At 44.8% G+C, this 17,615-nt stretch overlaps 1 protein-coding gene across 1 annotated transcript; it reads right to left on the bottom strand.

Moving 5' to 3' along the window:
• Positions 1–3,740: 3,740 nt before the first annotated feature.
• Umod (uromodulin) lies at positions 3,741–16,946 on the bottom strand. Its single transcript, XM_032895645.1, has 10 exons — positions 16,829–16,946; positions 15,043–15,822; positions 14,846–14,953; positions 13,286–13,494; positions 12,294–12,442; positions 10,258–10,503; positions 7,317–7,479; positions 6,260–6,341; positions 5,517–5,558; positions 3,741–4,060 (listed from the first exon to the last, which is right to left on the bottom strand). Exons 1-10 carry the CDS (start codon positions 16,920–16,922, stop codon positions 3,999–4,001), a joined length of 1,935 nt encoding a protein of 644 aa, XP_032751536.1. The 5' UTR covers positions 16,923–16,946; the 3' UTR covers positions 3,741–3,998.
• Between the last annotated feature and the right edge of the window lie 669 nt (positions 16,947–17,615).

Genomic DNA, 17,615 nt, shown 5'->3' with positions numbered 1-17,615 from the left:
CCAGAGTATCCTCCTTCCTCTGCCCAGTGTGGGAACATAGCCTGCTGCCTGCCTCTTTTATACTGACACTCCCCACCCATGTGGCTCTTCATGATTGGTGCTGAAGTAGGTCTGGCACTAAGTTCCCAGGCACCAGGACTTGAGGAACATAGGTAAGATAAGCCATTGACCATCAAGGGTAGCGAAAGAAGGGCTTTTGTGCCACCGGCATGGAAACTCTTCCAGAAGGTGCTGTTTCACACGAATGTTTCTCTGTAAGCAACTGCAATATGTACTTAAGGTTGGCGACACCAGGCGCAGTCAATACCTCACAATCATTATTTTCTCACATTGGATCTTCCAGTAAACCCACAAAGCTAATGTCATGTCCATTCCCACAGAGCAAACACTAATAAGAAGGAAGCGAAAATGCCTAAAGCAAAGTAGACAGAAACCAAATGGACTTGTTTGCTCAGCAGAGATCCAATTCAATTCCTGCTCCTGGCTAATGGCATTAGAACACTTCTGCTTGACTCACCTGGGGCCTGGGAATGTGCACAAAAGACAGGACAGGTCTGAGAGCTCCCCATTCTTAGCGCACAGAGTTTACCCAATTTTTGATGGAATGTTTAGAAAGGGTGAATTCTAGAATGAAAAGAGATGTCTGAGGCTTTTGAACAAAATCAGCACTAGTGTAGCCTCTCCTCCGAGTCTTTAAAACAAGTGGACTAGCCTAGACACTGGCCAGCACAGAACTGGGACAATAGCTTTCAGATTCTGTCCCTTCTCCAAGTCTTCCAATATCTAACCCCATTGTCCCCTGTGCACACAACTTTGTGTATCTCTTTTTCCTCTGAGGCCAATTATACTGCCCAAATATTCTTGGATGTGTGAATCTCTCCTTGGGTATGGTTGATTTGCCAGGGGCTCCACTCTCAGACACAATGGACTGTCCCTCTCCCAGCCAATATTACAGAAGCATTTTCTCAGCTAACATTTCTTTCCCTTGATAACTCATTGTAGCTCGTATCAAGGTGACAGAAAAGCAATCAGAACAGGGAGCTTCAGTCCATCATGGAAGAGACCATAATACAGAGTTTAGTCTGTGGCAGTGGGCATGTGGCAGAATTTGTTCACATCATGAAAGATCAGGAAGTAGAGAGCAAGACAGGAAGTGAGCTCAGGCCTAACATTGAAAGGTCTGCCTTCAAGTGATCTACTTCTGCCAACTGCGCCCCACCTCTTAGAGGTTCCACGGCATCTCAGATAACACCACCACCTGCAAAACACATGTTGGAAAGAGGGACCTGTGAGGACCATTTCACATTCAAACTATAGCACAGAATTTCAAATTCATCCGCAGGCTGAGCCCCAGCTTCAATGACTCTTCTGAGCTTCACAACCAGTCTCCAGATTCTGTTTGGCTCCTCCTCCCGCGTTTAGACACTTGAGGGTCCCCCAAACTTAACATCTTCCAATCTGAACTCATCAGCTTCCCTGACCCCACCTCCTGTCCCTATTTCTACCATCCACCTTGGTCAGTGGTAGCACTGCTCCCAGTCTTCCAAGCTGGAGACTTGACTCCTTTTCTCCTCAAGCCTCAATTCCAGGAAGCTCTACACTGTGACTTCCGACATTTCAATGTCTTGAATGCCCTCTTCATTTTTACTTCAGAAATCCAAGTTTAGGTCACCGTCGTGTGAAAGGGTGATTTTGGTGCTGGTTGTGGTTCTCTGTGCTTTCATGCAGGTCCCCTTGTTTCTGCAGTTTTTCCTGTGTCTGTGTTTTCCTTTGCTCTCAGCACTCTATGCCCTAGGGATCTGACCATTTTACACTTCCTACTTCTTTTCTTACTTCACTGTACCAGCTTGACTTCACACTAATGCCAGATTCTCTGGGCTCTTTCTCATCCCCAAATGCTTGAATAATCTTTCCCTTGCCCAGATTACCTCATGTTTACCACCTCTGCTAGGAAGCCTTTCCGAACCTACATTCTGCCTGACCCTCGGTTCTGTTCCCAGACCTCTCTAGGACAACTCAAATCACATTGCTTGCCTGATAACTAATCTGCCCATTGAGTCTTCAGGAATTTTGTGAACAGGGATTTTGATCTTCACTGAGAAAACATTTGTTTAATTAACAAATGGGTGGAAGCAAATGTCTTGTCAGGCCTCCTCTCGTGAGTCACGCTTTCAGTGTGCAGGTGCTGGTCAGCCTTCATGGAAAGACACAAGGTTCAGTATATTCACTGCTGCTGTTCCAGCCACCTGTCCCCAGCTGATGGCTCAGTCCCCTACTCTCTCAGTCTCTGCATGTCACAGAGACTGTACCCTTCATTCTATGTGGAAAAGATACTCCTGTTACTCTCTTATGGAGCCCTTGCCTTTTTTCTCCTCCACAGTGATTGTCACCGCTTGTCACATTTCATAGTTATTATTTCAAAGTATCTTCTTTACCAAATGGCTCTATTTCAGCAATTTCCTATTTCCTCATTACTGTAAAAGTATCTGGCATTTAATTTGTGCCCAGAATATCTAAGGGATACATTAAAGTGGTGTAACTGGCAGATAGAAAGCAAGTAAGGAAAAGACAAGAAAGGGGCAAAGATGTCATTGTGATATTTCTCCTCCCCCTCCTCACCCAGTTTTTGCCTTTAGCTGCTGATCCTGTTTTCCATGGCCTAGACATTCTCTTCAAGATCTGCAGCTCCCAAGTCACAACGCAGAGCATTCTGTGTAGCGTCATTCGGTCCAAGCTGACCACAGACTAATTGTGGGTTGGGCAGCATCAGACCAGCTTTTGGGCCACCTGCACAGCTCTTGTATAAAAGCAAGAGGCCTGCACATTCTGTGTATGTCTGTGTGTGATAAGAGCTCTTAGCATAAGACACATTGTCCCAGCAGCCCTTGCTTCAGACCCACAAGTGTGACTTTCCCTGGTATCTGATGGGAGGCCAGGAAACAGCTGGGTCAGAGAAAAGAGTTCCCATCAGCATTGGTGACCTTTTGTCTGCAGACCTCTAGGATCTCTGGGTGTCTGGCTTCTGTTCATGTATGAAGCCTCACAATGACTCTCTACCAATGGAAGGTGAATGGCTGTGCTCTCCCCCACTGCTGATGGTTGAGAAAAGGCCTACAACTTTAAGATTCACAAGTAAAAATCCAGTAAACAGGAGTCCGAAGGAGACGTAAGACACCTGCCATTGCTTCAACATCTCCTCCTTAGGACCTGAGATCTATAAGGCAGGGACTGACTCTGTCTTATCAACAAATGTTTCTTAGCATGTGGTGTAGGTCTAGAACATGTGGAGTCCTCAAAACGCATTTCTGAAAAACCACAGAGCCCTATGAGAGGATCAGGTTTGTCTCCCATTGCAAGGAATCGGCCAGCTTCTGTTGTCTGTTAAAGTCTCTATTCCTTGAGTCTCTGGCAACTTTGGAATTGCTCACTGTCTATGCTGACTGCTATATCACCAGCAGATCTCAGAAACCAGCACAGTAGTGACTTGGCAAATGTTTTGAATGGAAGGATGGATGTAAACATGAATGAATAGACAAGTGAAGTTCATATACATTGTGTGTCTTATCTAGGGTCACATGACAGAAAACTCATTGAGCCCAGTTTCTTGGAGCAACTGTGAAGTACATAAAGATAAGGGAAGGATCTGTTTTATTCCCACCGTGTAATGCTCAGCACCACAGACAGTGCTCACAGCAACTGTGTGCTCCATAATGATTTGAATTAACGACTCCAAAAGCTGATTGTTTTAAACTTATTATTTTGATACATTCCTTAAAGAGACAGGGGCGTCATGTACAGACACATTACAAGTTCCATTTGAAGAATCAGCAGCATTGAAAGATATCAACTCAGTTTTGATGGTGAGGGTTAAAGGAAAAGGGTAAGTGCAAGCTGGAGGCAGTGTGAGCTCCCTCTCTCCTGGCTGCTTCCCAGCCTGCATCCCCACTCCTGGCCAGCAGGAAGTGAGCTGGGAGCCACACCAGGTTTTCTGTTTTCCATCAATGAACCATCAGGGTCAAAGTAGCTGAGAGAAACAGCAGCAGCCAGATGCTCAGGAACCCTAAAAGGTAAACAAATATAGGAACATGGCAGATGTTGGTATGCTTTTGTGCAGAATAACACAAGACACTTTCCTACAGAATAGCCAAGAAGGAGGACTACCCTTTCTTACTAGGCAGTTAGAAGAAGGTGTATGCTTTGGGTGGGAAAGTATATAAAGACTCCATTCCATTTGAAGTGGTTTGAAAATGGCAGTAGTGTCTACTGAATACTTGGTGTGGATGCTCTTCTAGTACCTAACTCACTCAACCATCCCAGAGACCCTGAAGGTTAGGCACAGAGGACAAGCCTAGGTCATAGGAGCACCACAACTTTCCAGCTCCGAGCTCAGTGGTACAGAACTTATGATAAACACCAGGTCAGTGTAACAGCTCTCTTAGATCCAGGTTCTACAAGCCAAGAAAGGCATTGGTTATGTGGATTCAATTTTCATCTAAAGTGTCAAATAAGGCAGCAGGCATAGGAGAAAGGCCACAAAAATATCACCAGTTTCTGGCTTTTGTGGTCTGAGGCCTGAAGAAGCAAAAAAAAAGTTTCATGTTTGACTGGCTCAGTTGGCAAAAAGTAGCCCTCAGCAAATATTTGTAGCCCGTGGAACAACCCCTGGAGGTGTTAGAGATGACCCTCAGCTTCAGGAAGTGCCAACCAAGAAAAGGGTAGGGCAGATGTACATGTCCTTTGGAGAACTGCAGCTCTGTGTACATCTGTGTAAAAAGACACAAACACGTGTGATCTGTGTGTGCAGATATGAATGTATGTAATCAGGATGTGCATTTATGAACATATGGGATCTGTACTGCACATGTGAGTATTGTGATATATGTGCAAACATGAGTGTGCCTGGTCTATATGCAGATATGAGTGTGTACAGTCTGTGCGAGGATATGAGTATGTATGGTTTGTGCACAGACGTGAGTGTGTATGGTCTGTGTGTGCAGACCTGAATGTTTGTGATTCATGTACAGATGTGAATATGTGTGTTCTGTATGTTCATGAATGTGTGTGAAGATGTGAATGTGTGTGTATGAGTATCAATGGTTTGTGTACAGATATGTGTGTAATCTGTGTGCAGATATTAGTATGTGTTGTTTGTTTATACATATATGAGTATGTCTATGCAAATAGGAGTGTGTGATCTGTGTGTAAGCAGATACAAATATGCACACAGTTAAAATGTGTGTGATATCATAGAGATCTGAGCATGTGTGCAAATATACCTGGATACTGGATACTACATTCTCTCAGGCTGTCGGGTCATGCCTCTTCCTGCGCACTACTGTGAGACAGCATGAGTGTGTGCATGAATAAAGACCAATGTCTAGATGTTTCCAAGATAAATCGCTTCTTGGTAGTTCAGGCTCTGAAGGCGATGCCCTCCTGTCCACTCAGACCCCCAGATAGAAACCAGAGATGGATGTCATGGAGCAGGTAACTGTACAAAAAGAACCTAAACTTACCCAAGTTGCTGGAGGCAGCCTTGGACACTGAGGCCTGGACACCTTTGGGAGAAACAGAAAGATCCATGAGAAGTAAGGCATGTGACTTCCAAGGAAGCTGAGATAAGCTCCCCTGCATAGTCAAAGTCATCCTTCTGAAACCAAAATCTGACCACACCTCTCCCCTAAACTGGATCGTTCCAGAGCCCCACTCCCATTGCCCTCAGAAGAATGGCTTTAAAACCTATCATGATCTACAAAGTTCCACAGCACTCGCCCCACCTACACTAGTTTATCCAACGCCACCAGCCTAGCTTCCCCCAGTTCTCTTAACAGGTCAGTTTCTTTTCCATCTTTCCCCATCACCAAGACTGTGTCTGTTTCCTTTGTCAGAACAGCCCCAAAGTCTGTGTACATGTTCTTCCTACACCAAGGCAACTGCAGTTCTACACATCTAAACAATGCCACTTCCCCTACTAATCAATAAGATCCAAGGGAGCAGATCTGCTGGGCTTGTCACAAGATCTTAAACCACAGTAAGCACCAAAGAATGTCTCTGCAATGAATGAATGAATGATTGAATGAATGATTGAATGAATGAACCCTCTACAATTGGTAAAAGAGCAAGGCAGCAGATAGCCCACCTTATGCCCAGAGAGTCCACAGATGCTCATTCTTTAGTTCCCAGTAGGCCCAAGAAGCCAGGCTCTGCCACCTTGCCTCTTTCCCCATTCAGAATCATGACAGAAAAGTAGATCTCTCACCTTGTCGTGTGATGGGACCCAAGTTCAGGACACGGGTCTGATCTATGAAGTTCCCACTTCGATATCTAGTACCAGAGCAGGTCTGTGGGGGAAGAATGACACAGAAAAATCACTCATGTGTGGAGAGGAAGGTAGAGTATGATCCTGGCATAAGATGTGGGTATTGTGGATTGCCCTGGTGCTGTTTGAATTTTGATACTAATTCTGCTTCCTCAAGAGAGGCTGCCTGGGATGTGGAGTGAATCATGTACTCAGGTGACTTCACGTGAACCCTCTCCCCAGTTTAACCTGTAAAATAAAGGCTAGAGTCAGTGATAAGGCAGTGGAAGAGAGGTGGAGCTAAAACATTTTGGGGCTATGAGGAGAGAGTGAGAGGAAGAATGAGAGGAGGAAGGAGAAAGAGGAAGACTGAAGAGAAGGAGGTGGAAGGAAAATGGAACAGAAGCGCGTGGCCTGGAGAAATGGCAAGTTATGAGGGATCTCATAGCTGGGGAATAGAGTAGTGTAGTGGTAGATATGCCCAATCTAGGCATGCAGCTTATATTTATATTAATTGAGTTGTGATTTCCTTGCAGAGGCTTATTTGGGTTGGAGATTTACCACGACATGTGGGTGGCCAGGTCAGAAGAGCATCCTCCTGCCTCATATAGAAGATAGGAGCTCACACCCAGCCTGGCCACTTATTGTGGACAAGTCACTTAAGCATTTTGAATTTTTCCAATTGAGAAAGTGAGAAAGTATTGGTGAATTCTTGTGAAGCTTGAATATATTAAAACAACTGAGTTGCATATAACACCAGAAGCTTAGCTCCTCTTATTGACAGATATGCTTGCAGTTTGCAAATAAGGCCAATTTATTAGCCAAGCACTCTGAGACAGTCACTGCTTCCTAACAGTCAGGTAGACTAAGTGCCCTGACTGGCCCTGCCCACTCTATCTTGCAGCTCTGTGCCCTTATGTTAAGAGAGGAAACCATCACAAATTCACGTCTTCTTTTATGCCTGTGGCCAAACGTCTTGATGATAGAGATGGGCTGTTATGGTGGGTATATGACTCACAGGTTTACACTGCTCACTCATAGTGTCACACAGGTACACCTCGCAGTGAAGGTAGACAAGGTCGGAGTTTCCTGCAAACCGGAACATCTGAATAGAGAACCGGGCCTGAGAGGACTCGCCATTCTCTGTCACCTGAATGGTTGTATCTTCTGTATGTGGACATCTGAATGGGGAACATTAAGATATGATAGAGTTTGTTAAGCCAAGACTTTGAAGCTCTACTTCTTAGGTTTTAATACTACATCATTACCTGTTAGTCGTGTGACTTTGGGCAGCCAGTTAAATATTTTTACCTCAATTTCTCAATAAGCATACAGGAGTATTAATTATAGTCAAAAAATAATTGTGAGGGTTAACTTAGTTATTTTTTGCAAAGTACTTAAAATAGAATGTGGCACATAGTAAATGCCATCTTTGGGGCTAAAAATTGATAAAAATCTTCAACTACAGAGTTGGAACAATCCAGAAGTCAGAAATTTCTCATTGATAGGGACGTATATTCAAGAATCAGTGTCTGTTCTATGCTGTTGAATGGGTGCCTGTTCAGCAGAAACCAGGGAGTCCTGCCAACTCCTGATCCTTCACAAGTGTGTGCCCCGAACTGCAATGCATTTAATGGCATCCAGAAGTTCACATTTGCACTGGCCATTCTGGGCATGTGAACTGGGTACCCCTGTGACATTTCATGGTTGTCCAAAGATAATTTAGAAGAAAGCTAGAATGGCAAATTAAAGAACCAATAATCATTCAAGGCAGCATTCACTCTGTATTAGATAACCACTATAAATCAGATCCAATCCTAGCATCCCAAACTCTACTTGAAAAAAAGGAGGAGGGGAAAAAAGAGGAAGAGGAAGAAAATGAAGAAGAAAGAAGGAAGAGGGAAGAAGAAAGAGGAGGAGAAGGAGAAGGAAGGAGGGGAGGAGGAAGAGAAGAAGAAGCAGGAGGGAGTGAAGGAAGAAGAGATAGAAAGAGGAAAAGAAGGAATAAAAGGAGGAAGACAAGGAAGAGGAGGAAAAAGAAGGAGGAGGAGGAGGAGAAGAAGAAGAAGAAGAAGAAGAAGAAGAACAACAACAACAAGAAGAACAAGAACAAGAAGAGGAAGAGGAAGAGGAAGAACAAGGAGGAGGAAGAGGAAGAGAAGAACAAGAACAAGAAGAACAAGAACAACAAAGAACAAGAAGAACAAGAGGATGAAGAACAAGAAGAAGAACAAGAAGAACAAGAACAAGAAGAACAAGAAGAAGAAGAAGAAGAAGAAGAAGGAAGAAGGAGGAAGGAGGAGGAGGAGGAGGAGGAAGAACAAGAACAAGAAGAAGAAGAACAAGAAACAAGAACAAGAACAAGAACAAGAGGAAACCGACGATGACTTGAAATTAAACAGTAACCCATTCAAAAATGGAAATCCATATTCAACACAGCTCATGACAGCCCCAAATATTCAATCCAAGCAGATATCCTAGTGTCCTCTCTGGTCACCTTCAGTGTCCTCAACTTGCCTCCTGTCTTGTGATGTAACACTTCTCCCTGAGTCATAACGGTCAGGCCAGCTTCCTCATACACCCACACAGAGACACAAATACACACCACATTTCTTCCTGCTTTTTCAGGACATTCTTGAAGCAATTTTATACTTATGAAAAATAACTTTAGAGTTTCCTGCAGAGCATGTGTTATTTATCCCCATGTGGCATATGAGAAAACAAACATCCAAGTACATGAGTTGACTTGCACCTTAGAGCAAGAAAATGGAAAAGCCAAGGATGGAGCTCATATCCTTCTCATGCCCTGTCACAATCATGTCAACATTGTCACAATTCCAGGTTGCCTGTGTGTCCCAACATCTGTATTGTTGTTTATTTAATCTTTTTTCTTTCTTAGGACACAATCCTGCATACATATTGATCATGACTACACATGGCAATCCCTTTGTATAACTTGTCATATGAACAGAAGAGATCTTACAAATAGAACAAAACTATCAGATGTTAGTTGGGCACTATTAATAATGAGAAATTCTAGAACAGACTTCTATTTTATAACAAAGGGATATTTTAAGCAGAGGGTGAAAATTGAGTGAGCATTTATCTTCCAGGTAATCAGGCTGACTCTAAAGACCATCCTCAGGAGAGGGTAAGTCAAGGCCTCTCAGGAATACCCCCTGCCTGCATCATAGGCAGAGAAGCCTCTCCCTCCCCGAATTCATTCATCCAAGAGGCCTTTTCTCTCCAGCACTCTGCATATCTCACTTTCATGTAACTGCATCTTGCCTTCAGAATTTAAGCTGCGTGAGTGTAATGGGTTTCAATTCTTCTCCTCACCAGGGCAACCACAACACCTGGAAATCAGCAAACTTTCAAAATATCTATTAATTAAGGCCTCTTATCAAAGGGACAGCACACCCGTGCCCTCATGGTTCCAGCAGCTCCTTAGCTGACCACGCCCATTCTGTACTCTTTCCAGCCAGATCCTCTCTTTCCATTAGGTTTCTTATATTTTCTGAGTCATGGATGCCCACCTGGCACTCCAGTGAACGTATGGAACTCTCTTCAAATATAATGTTTTCTTTCATAAAACAAGATGTTTCAAGAATACAAAGAAAAACAGTTAAATCTAGGCACACCTCTTAAAATGTTTTTTTTTAAAACAAACCATTTGATATGTGCTTTACATACTTGCAAAGTAATATTTGATAATTCATTGCATAATAAGATTTAGGGAGAATCCTAATGAATTCAGACTTAAAACTAATGAATTGCATAGGTAGATCCCTGCATTCTCAAGGATGGAACCCTTTTGTGGCTTTTTTGCCTGTATTTGGAGTGGGTCAGGATGCTAAATTTAAGCTACAGGATTAATGAAGATGCACTTCCCCCATTAATTCTAAAGACATCTCTCCAGACCCCATCTATGAGACCCCACATAGGATCAAATGCTTTACCTGTTCTGGATAATGAAGTATTTTACAGGGTCCGTGGAGTTGCTACTGGGTGTGGCATAGCAGTTGGTCATTAGCAGTACAAACCGGGACAAGTCACCCCCATCCAGCATGGTGCCCACATACAGAAAAGCCTCAGTGGAGAGCATCACAGAAGGACCTTCGTAAGGCTGTGTGTAGGTAGGGTTCTGGAACAGTGCCATCTGCACAGTGAACTTGCCTGTCCCACCCAAGCTGATGTTCAAGGCACTGTAGAGGAAGAAGAGCTGGTAAGAGGACCAAGTTGAGAACACTCACAGATGGTTACACATTTTGGTCAGCCATCTTGTAGTTATCTGGTGTTTTTATTCAGTGGCGGTACCGGATCCCTCACTGCAGATTGGCAAACTGCAGTGACACAGGGGTATGGGATGTTTGGAAGAAGGGTACTCAGACTGAGCAGATCTCAAGTACCACTGAGGGTTCTACATCTCTAGCAAGGTCCTGATGATTCTGATGTTACAGATCCATACACCATGTCTTGAGTATCATGACCACTGCAATGCTGGTGGCCCCTTGCTACCATTTTTCAAAATAGGACAAATTCTTGCCTGGACTTCTTGAGTCTCAACCTTAAAAGGCAAAAAAAGGTGAGCTGTCAGGAGTCCTGCAGACTTGAGTTCTGAGGATTCATCATGATGTTACTTTTGATACCTACAGGAGACTGGGTCTTATAAATAGGTGGCTTTTAACCTAAACACTCAAGCTGATAGGAATTCCATTGCATGGTCTCTCAAAGGAGAAAGAGGTGTTTGTGTCACACAAAATAAGGTGTCTGAGACATGCCCAGCCACACAGAGGTCCACTTTACAATGGAAATCAGGCTGAGACTCCCATGAGCCCCAGAGAGATTTGGTCACATACCTATTGCTCTGGCATCTTAAAGGCAGGCCCAGGACATGAGTACATTATCCCAAGGCACTCTATTCAATAGCCCAAAGTAAGCAAGTCAGACACATATCAGCCCAGAACTCTTCCCTGAGTCTGCCCTTTCTAGTGTAGCAGTTCTCAACCTATGAATCACGACTCCTTTGGCAAACCTCTATCTCTAAAAACATTTATACTGTGATTTATGACACTAGCAAAATTATAGTTATGAAGTAGCAACGAAAATAATTTTATGGTTGGGGGTCACCACAACATGAGGAACGGTACTAAAGGGGTACAGCATTAGGGAGGTTGAGAGCCACTCTTTTAGAGTTACTGTAATACTCTCATGAGATGTTTCCTATAAAGCATTTAACATGATGTTTAGCATAGAGCAAATGCTCAATAATTACTAGTGATTGCACCTGTTGTTGTCTTTCCCAACATGAGCATCAGTGGCTTGTGACTCACCATACTCAAGACTTTCAATTTCATTTAGCAAAGGAATTCTATTTTCCATCAAAATGGATGGAGTTTTTCTGGTTCACCTCTCCAGCTACTTTTGCACCCAATCAAGGCAGCTCTGAAGAGCATGATCTGTAAATTCTTCTTTAATCAGACATTTTCAATTCAGAGGATAAAAACTGAGATCTAAATATGAGATATGATTTCTCAGAATCCCTTCCAGAAGCAAGACCACCCAATCCTTCTGAAAAGACAGAGACTAGTATTTTATTCACTTTTGCAAAATATCATTGTCCTAACAAAGGCAATGAAAGTATTGTTAAATCCCCCTGGCACATGGGGGCAACAGTTAGATGGTGGATCTGGGCTCCCCACAGCTATCCAGTAAATATATGTCAAAGTCTGGGCTGGAATCTGGGTTCGGGGATTCCTCACTGTCTCCAGTAAGCAATCCTGCCTCCCAGCCTCCAAAGCCAGTTCCTATTTGGCAAGGCAGCTGAAGATCTCATGGCTGAAGATCTGAGGGTCTGAAGGAGTGAAGGGTGAGGGACTGAGGGGTTAAGGGGCTGAGGAGTTGAAGAGGTAAGAGGGTAAGGGGCTAAGGGGATTAGGGTCAGGGATTCTAGGCTGAAGCCCCCAGGATCACTGGAGGTCCTTGACGCCCTCACCTAACCATAGGCTGTAGGGAGGTCTTCAGACTGACTTTCATGTCCAGAGGGTAAGAGCATTCAAAGTTGATTCTGATGTTGATATCCCTGATGATGATCTCACTTGCCAGGTAGAGGGTGTTGCTGTAGGTGGCGTGGGTTTCATTTCTCTGTGTTGGGGGAAGAGGAGTAGGAGAAAGGGACATAAGACACTGAGCAGGATTTTACAGCCAATGAGATTGTCTGTGGACACCTGAAAGCTGCCCTCTCCATCTCCGTGTCACAACAGAAGTGACTTTAGGAGAAGACATCGTGTTCAAGACCATGAGCTACATCCTCCTTCTGCATTACCATGCCTAGAGTGACCGCACTGTTGAATCTCTGCTTCATGGATGAAGGGATAGGAATTCATGGTTCCCTAAGATCTGAGTATATCCCTGCAGAGCAAGGGATCTACAAAGCCTGGGCTAGTTTCAAAACTGCAAGTTTTCTCTTAAAAACTAAAAATCATATGCAGGCTATCCCTGATGTCTTTTTACACTGTCCCTAGCAAATAACAATTTCTTCCTTTCCATCTGTCCTTTTACTTCTTCCCACTTTCTTTCCAGGGATGCAAGAGACAGGAGAAAGCCAGGCACCAGCCACACAAACATTATGGGCTGATCACTGCAGATAGCTCTGGGGGCCAGGCTCTCCTCAGGATCCCTGGACACAAACAGGCTTTCCTCTTGTCCCAGTGTTGACCCTAGTGGCTGGAAGCCATCTCTGCCAGTCTAGCTAGCCCTACCTTTCCTGTGTGTAAAATGGGAAGCCATCTTTATAGATCAAGATTAGATCAGACACATGGGTTAATTTAATCCTCTCAACATCCTACAGAGAAGTAACAATCCCTCCATGATGAAATTATTCAGTCAGGTCAAACAACTCACCCAAAGCTTATACAAGGGGTAGACTTAGGGCTTAACCTGGCACTAAGCATTCTAACCCTATTGTCTCTACTGGCAAAGACTTACCCTCAATACTGTCCCACAGGGACCATCCCTGGCAGGAGTCACTATGGACATCCAGTCTCGTTCACCCCTCTCACTGAAGCCTGAGCACTGTCTGTCATTCAGGTACATGAAGACCTTCATAAAGCCCAAACTCTGTAGCTGGCACTTGCTGAGGGATATCTTGATTTCATTGGCCTCACACTCCAGCCTGTGCTCCAGGAGGGAGACATCTGAAAATGGTCAGAAACAACAGGATTAGGAGCCTGTGCCTCTGAGGCCAGGCATGTCCCCAGGGTCACAGCATGTTCACTGGGCTGACTACCAGATGGTGGCACTTAAGATGCCTTAGGCTAATCATAGTCCTCTCCCAGACAAAACTGAATTATGAACATCAATGGGTAGGTCCAACTGCCAGACACCCAGCTCCATGCTCCTTTAAGAGTGGATTGTATACAGAATTTAGGTTAGTTTGAGGGTCTTTCACTCATCCATTATTAACATCAAATCCAGATGACAGGAGAAAATAGAAAAAAAGAAAAAATTAATTGCCATTTATTCTGGTATCCTTGCTACATGCAGGTGCCAGTCCCCTCACTGATGGTAACTCTGAGGCCATGTACTAGTTAGTTTCCCTCTTGGACAAAGAATAGGCTTGGGGTTTGGAGTAAGCAACAATGAAAAGCTAGAATGTTTTTCTAATTAGCCAAGTATTTGGGGGTTGATGTATGACTCTGTGGATAAAGGTGTTTGCTGTCAAGCCTTACTACCTAAGTTCAGGCTCTAGGAACTATACAGTGGAAAAACAGAACCAAGTTCTGCAAGTTGTTTTCTTATCTCCACCCATGTGCCATGGTAGTTGAGGCCCTCCTCACATATCCACAATACACACACACACACACACACACACACACACACACACACCATTGCATATAACTTTTGAAGTTTTTTTAAAAAATTCATTTAGTCTTGTGAAAGTATTTTACTAAAGCACAACAGAAGCTTAATAACTTCCTGCCCATTGTGTTCCTTTTCACAGCTAACCTTGTGAGGCGTTATTTGCAAATGCAATATGACTGCCCACACCCTGAACTAACCTCAAGGAAGCAAGCACCACCAACTTGGAGAGGACTGTGTTCATCATACAATTCACCATACAAAGAATTGGATTATCAGCAGGATCAGACCATCAAACAATACATGACCCAAGTCTGGAACAGACTCAGCCGTCTTCAATGACACCATGAGGAAACAGGATGAGAGGGGACCAGTGCCTTGTCCTGTAACGTATGCTGACCATAGAACTGCTACAATCCAGTTCTGATGTGGCAGGTGGCTCAGCAGCTTCTGGCTACCTAGTGATCCCGCCATGGGGTCCTCAGAAAGAAGATACTGACTAGGAAGAGGTCCCCCCAGTCCCTACCCTCTGAGAACTTAGGAACCAAGTGAGGAGGAACCTCAAACTGCCCAGGCTTTCCAGATCACTGATTGGATAGGTATCGTCTAGGTCACAGGCCCACACTAGCATGAGCCTCACCGCTAAGTGCTGATCATTCTCTCAAAAAATCTCCCTCTGGGTCTCACCTGTAATGTTGAAATCCTGTTTACACTGGCAGCGCCATCTGCCGTTATCAGATATGCAGTCTTCATCTACCCCGCATTCTTCGCAAGTCCCCTCCACGGAGCTAGGATCTGCAATATTACCAATACAAATAGTCAACAGCTTGTGCCTCAAGACCGACCCCCTGCAGACTAAGGATGTAGGGCATTGCCAGACTCACCCGTGCAGTAAGCCAGATTGCACTCAGGGGGCTCTGTCAAGTTGTAAACATAGAAGCCACCAGGGCAGGCCTTCACCTGGATCTCTGTGGACCACAGGCAGCAGTGGTCGCTCCAGTGTGCGCAGGCTGTGCGGCTCACAATGCCCTCTCTGCTCGAAGGATGAGAGCCATTGAGCCACATGGGTGCAGCCGTGTTGCACCTCAGGACGGGCACACAGGTCTCAGGCATGCGAACGCCACCCTGGCCTGTGAACCGGTACCAGCCGTGTATATCTGAGTCACAGGAGTAGCCGGCACCATAGTCTGTGCTGCGCCAGTACTCAGTCAGGGTTTCATAGACATTGCAGGGGTCTTGGCACACCAACTTTCCACTGGGACCCTGGGGCAAGCAGTCCAGCCCTGGCTCACAGGAGCCAGGGGAGCACTCACAGTACCAACCATCCCCTCTATAGCCCTTGGGACACACGCATGAGTAGCTGCCTTCCGTGTTGACACAGGTAGCCAGGGCATGACAGTTACTGAGCCCCTGCTCTGTGCACTCATTCACATCAATGCAGCCCAGCCCAGGCGTCGGACGAAAGCCATCCTGACAGGAGCACTCGTACGAGCCCAGTGTGTTCATGCAGATGCTGTTGGAGCAGTTGTGAGTCCACGGGATGGCACACTCATCTATGTCCTCACACACCAGCCCATCTCCAGTGAAGCCTGTCTGGCAGGAGCATGTGGTGACCACCCCATCCAACACACAGGTGGCGTTGTCGTGGCATTCAGAACACCTTCCTGTGAACAGAAGCGCCCAGCCTCAGAACCTCAACAGCGGGCAAATCCCAGGACTTGTTACATTGTTGACACCTTCAAAACCCACCCATCCGAGCTCCCTCCCAGTAGACTTTTCTACTCATCTAGTTAGGCATGCAGGGCCTTCCCATTGTGCCTTCTTTTAAAATGACCAAATTGTCACATCAAAGGGCTAACTTGCCGCCAGGGCTAACAGCCTTTCCAGTCTGTGCCTTCTGTTCAGGTCCTTTTCTCTGCCTATTCAGACTTCATCAAGACCCTGCCCAGCGTCTCTTCTCTCTGAAGATCTCCAGCCCGTTTGCCAGGACACTGACACTCCACTTTTAACAGTAGAAGGAAAAAGCTTACCATCACTGTGTGTCTGGCAAAAGATGTGTACTTTTCATTTTGGAGGTTACCAAATCCTTCCCAATGCACCCCCGCCAGGTACCCATCTTTATTTTCTTTATTTACAGAACAGAACATTGAGATTCCGAAAGAGCAAGCCTCTTACACGTTGTCAAACAGGGTACACACACATGGCCTGACCACAGAACATGTGCTTTTAACCATGACCTCACAATTATATTTAGTGTGACTCCAAAGTATTCCAGGGTAGAAGGCAAAGCTACCCCCATGGGATGACCTCACATAGAAGAGGTGAGTCAAACCTCTTATGTAACTGGGCATGCTCGTGACTTTATAGTGAAATGCAGATATGATTTGGAGATGTACTAGCCCCTTGTCCTGCCATCAAAATCATCCACACGCTGTTACTAATTCAGAGTCTCAGGCTCCTTGCTAGACCTACTAAAGCAGAATTTGCACCTTAACAAAACTTTGAAGTGAGTCCTGTGCTCATTACAATCTGAGGAATAGGCCTAGAATAAGATCATATCAGGTGTGATAAAAGAGGGGCTAAGATTGCTCCTGCAAAGGGAACATTGCTCTACACACACACACACACACACACACACACACACACACACACACACACACACATACTTACTTGCTTCTGGTGAGTCATTGGCTCCAGCTACAGTGAACCAGGGGGTTACCACCATAACCAGCAGCAGACAGGTCAAAGAGAGCAGCTGCCCCATCCTTTGTGCTCTGCCCTCTATTTCTGGTCCTGGAAACACCTGCCGAAGGCAAGGATAGGTTGGGTACTTTGGATTTCCCTTGCGTTTCTGATGCCTGGAATCTTGAGAACAGAGCTGGGTGAGGAGCGTGCATAATCTAATCCCCTTCCCTATAGACAGAAGAAATGCTTTTGTCATGTACCTTTTATATGGATCAGAAAACATCACTTATATAGACCAGGAGACACCGTTTATATGGATAAGGAAGACTATAATACATATTACTATTTTCAAAATGATTGCTTGTGGTTGCAACAGGTGAAATAACTCTAGATGGATGCAAACATTATGCTAAATTTTACAGCAGCAAAGCAGGATAACATGATGGTTAGCGACAGGACCCCAGTGTCCAGATACTAAACTTCCTCTCAACTGCCCTGAAAGAGGATGGAATTAGATAGAGAAGTGGATATGGGAGATCACAGCTCCAGACAGCCTTACCTGAACCCAGGACAGGACTGGTCCATTCACAAGTAAGTGCCTGTGATCAATATATATATATGTCTGCCCTTGGCTGGCCCTCTCCCTCCAATTATTCTCTGCTTCTGCCCCTTGAGATTGTTTCTGTGGGGGTAGAATTTTTCTTCCCATTTGGCATAGAGTTCACCTTTTCCAAGCCATGAGGCTGTTGTTGTTAGTTTTTCCTCTGGTAGT

The sequence above is a fragment of the Rattus rattus genome, chromosome 2, assembly GCF_011064425.1.
Source record: "Rattus rattus isolate New Zealand chromosome 2, Rrattus_CSIRO_v1, whole genome shotgun sequence".
Classification (NCBI taxonomy): domain Eukaryota; kingdom Metazoa; phylum Chordata; class Mammalia; order Rodentia; family Muridae; genus Rattus; species Rattus rattus.
This window is presented reverse-complemented; position numbering and strand designations above follow the sequence as displayed.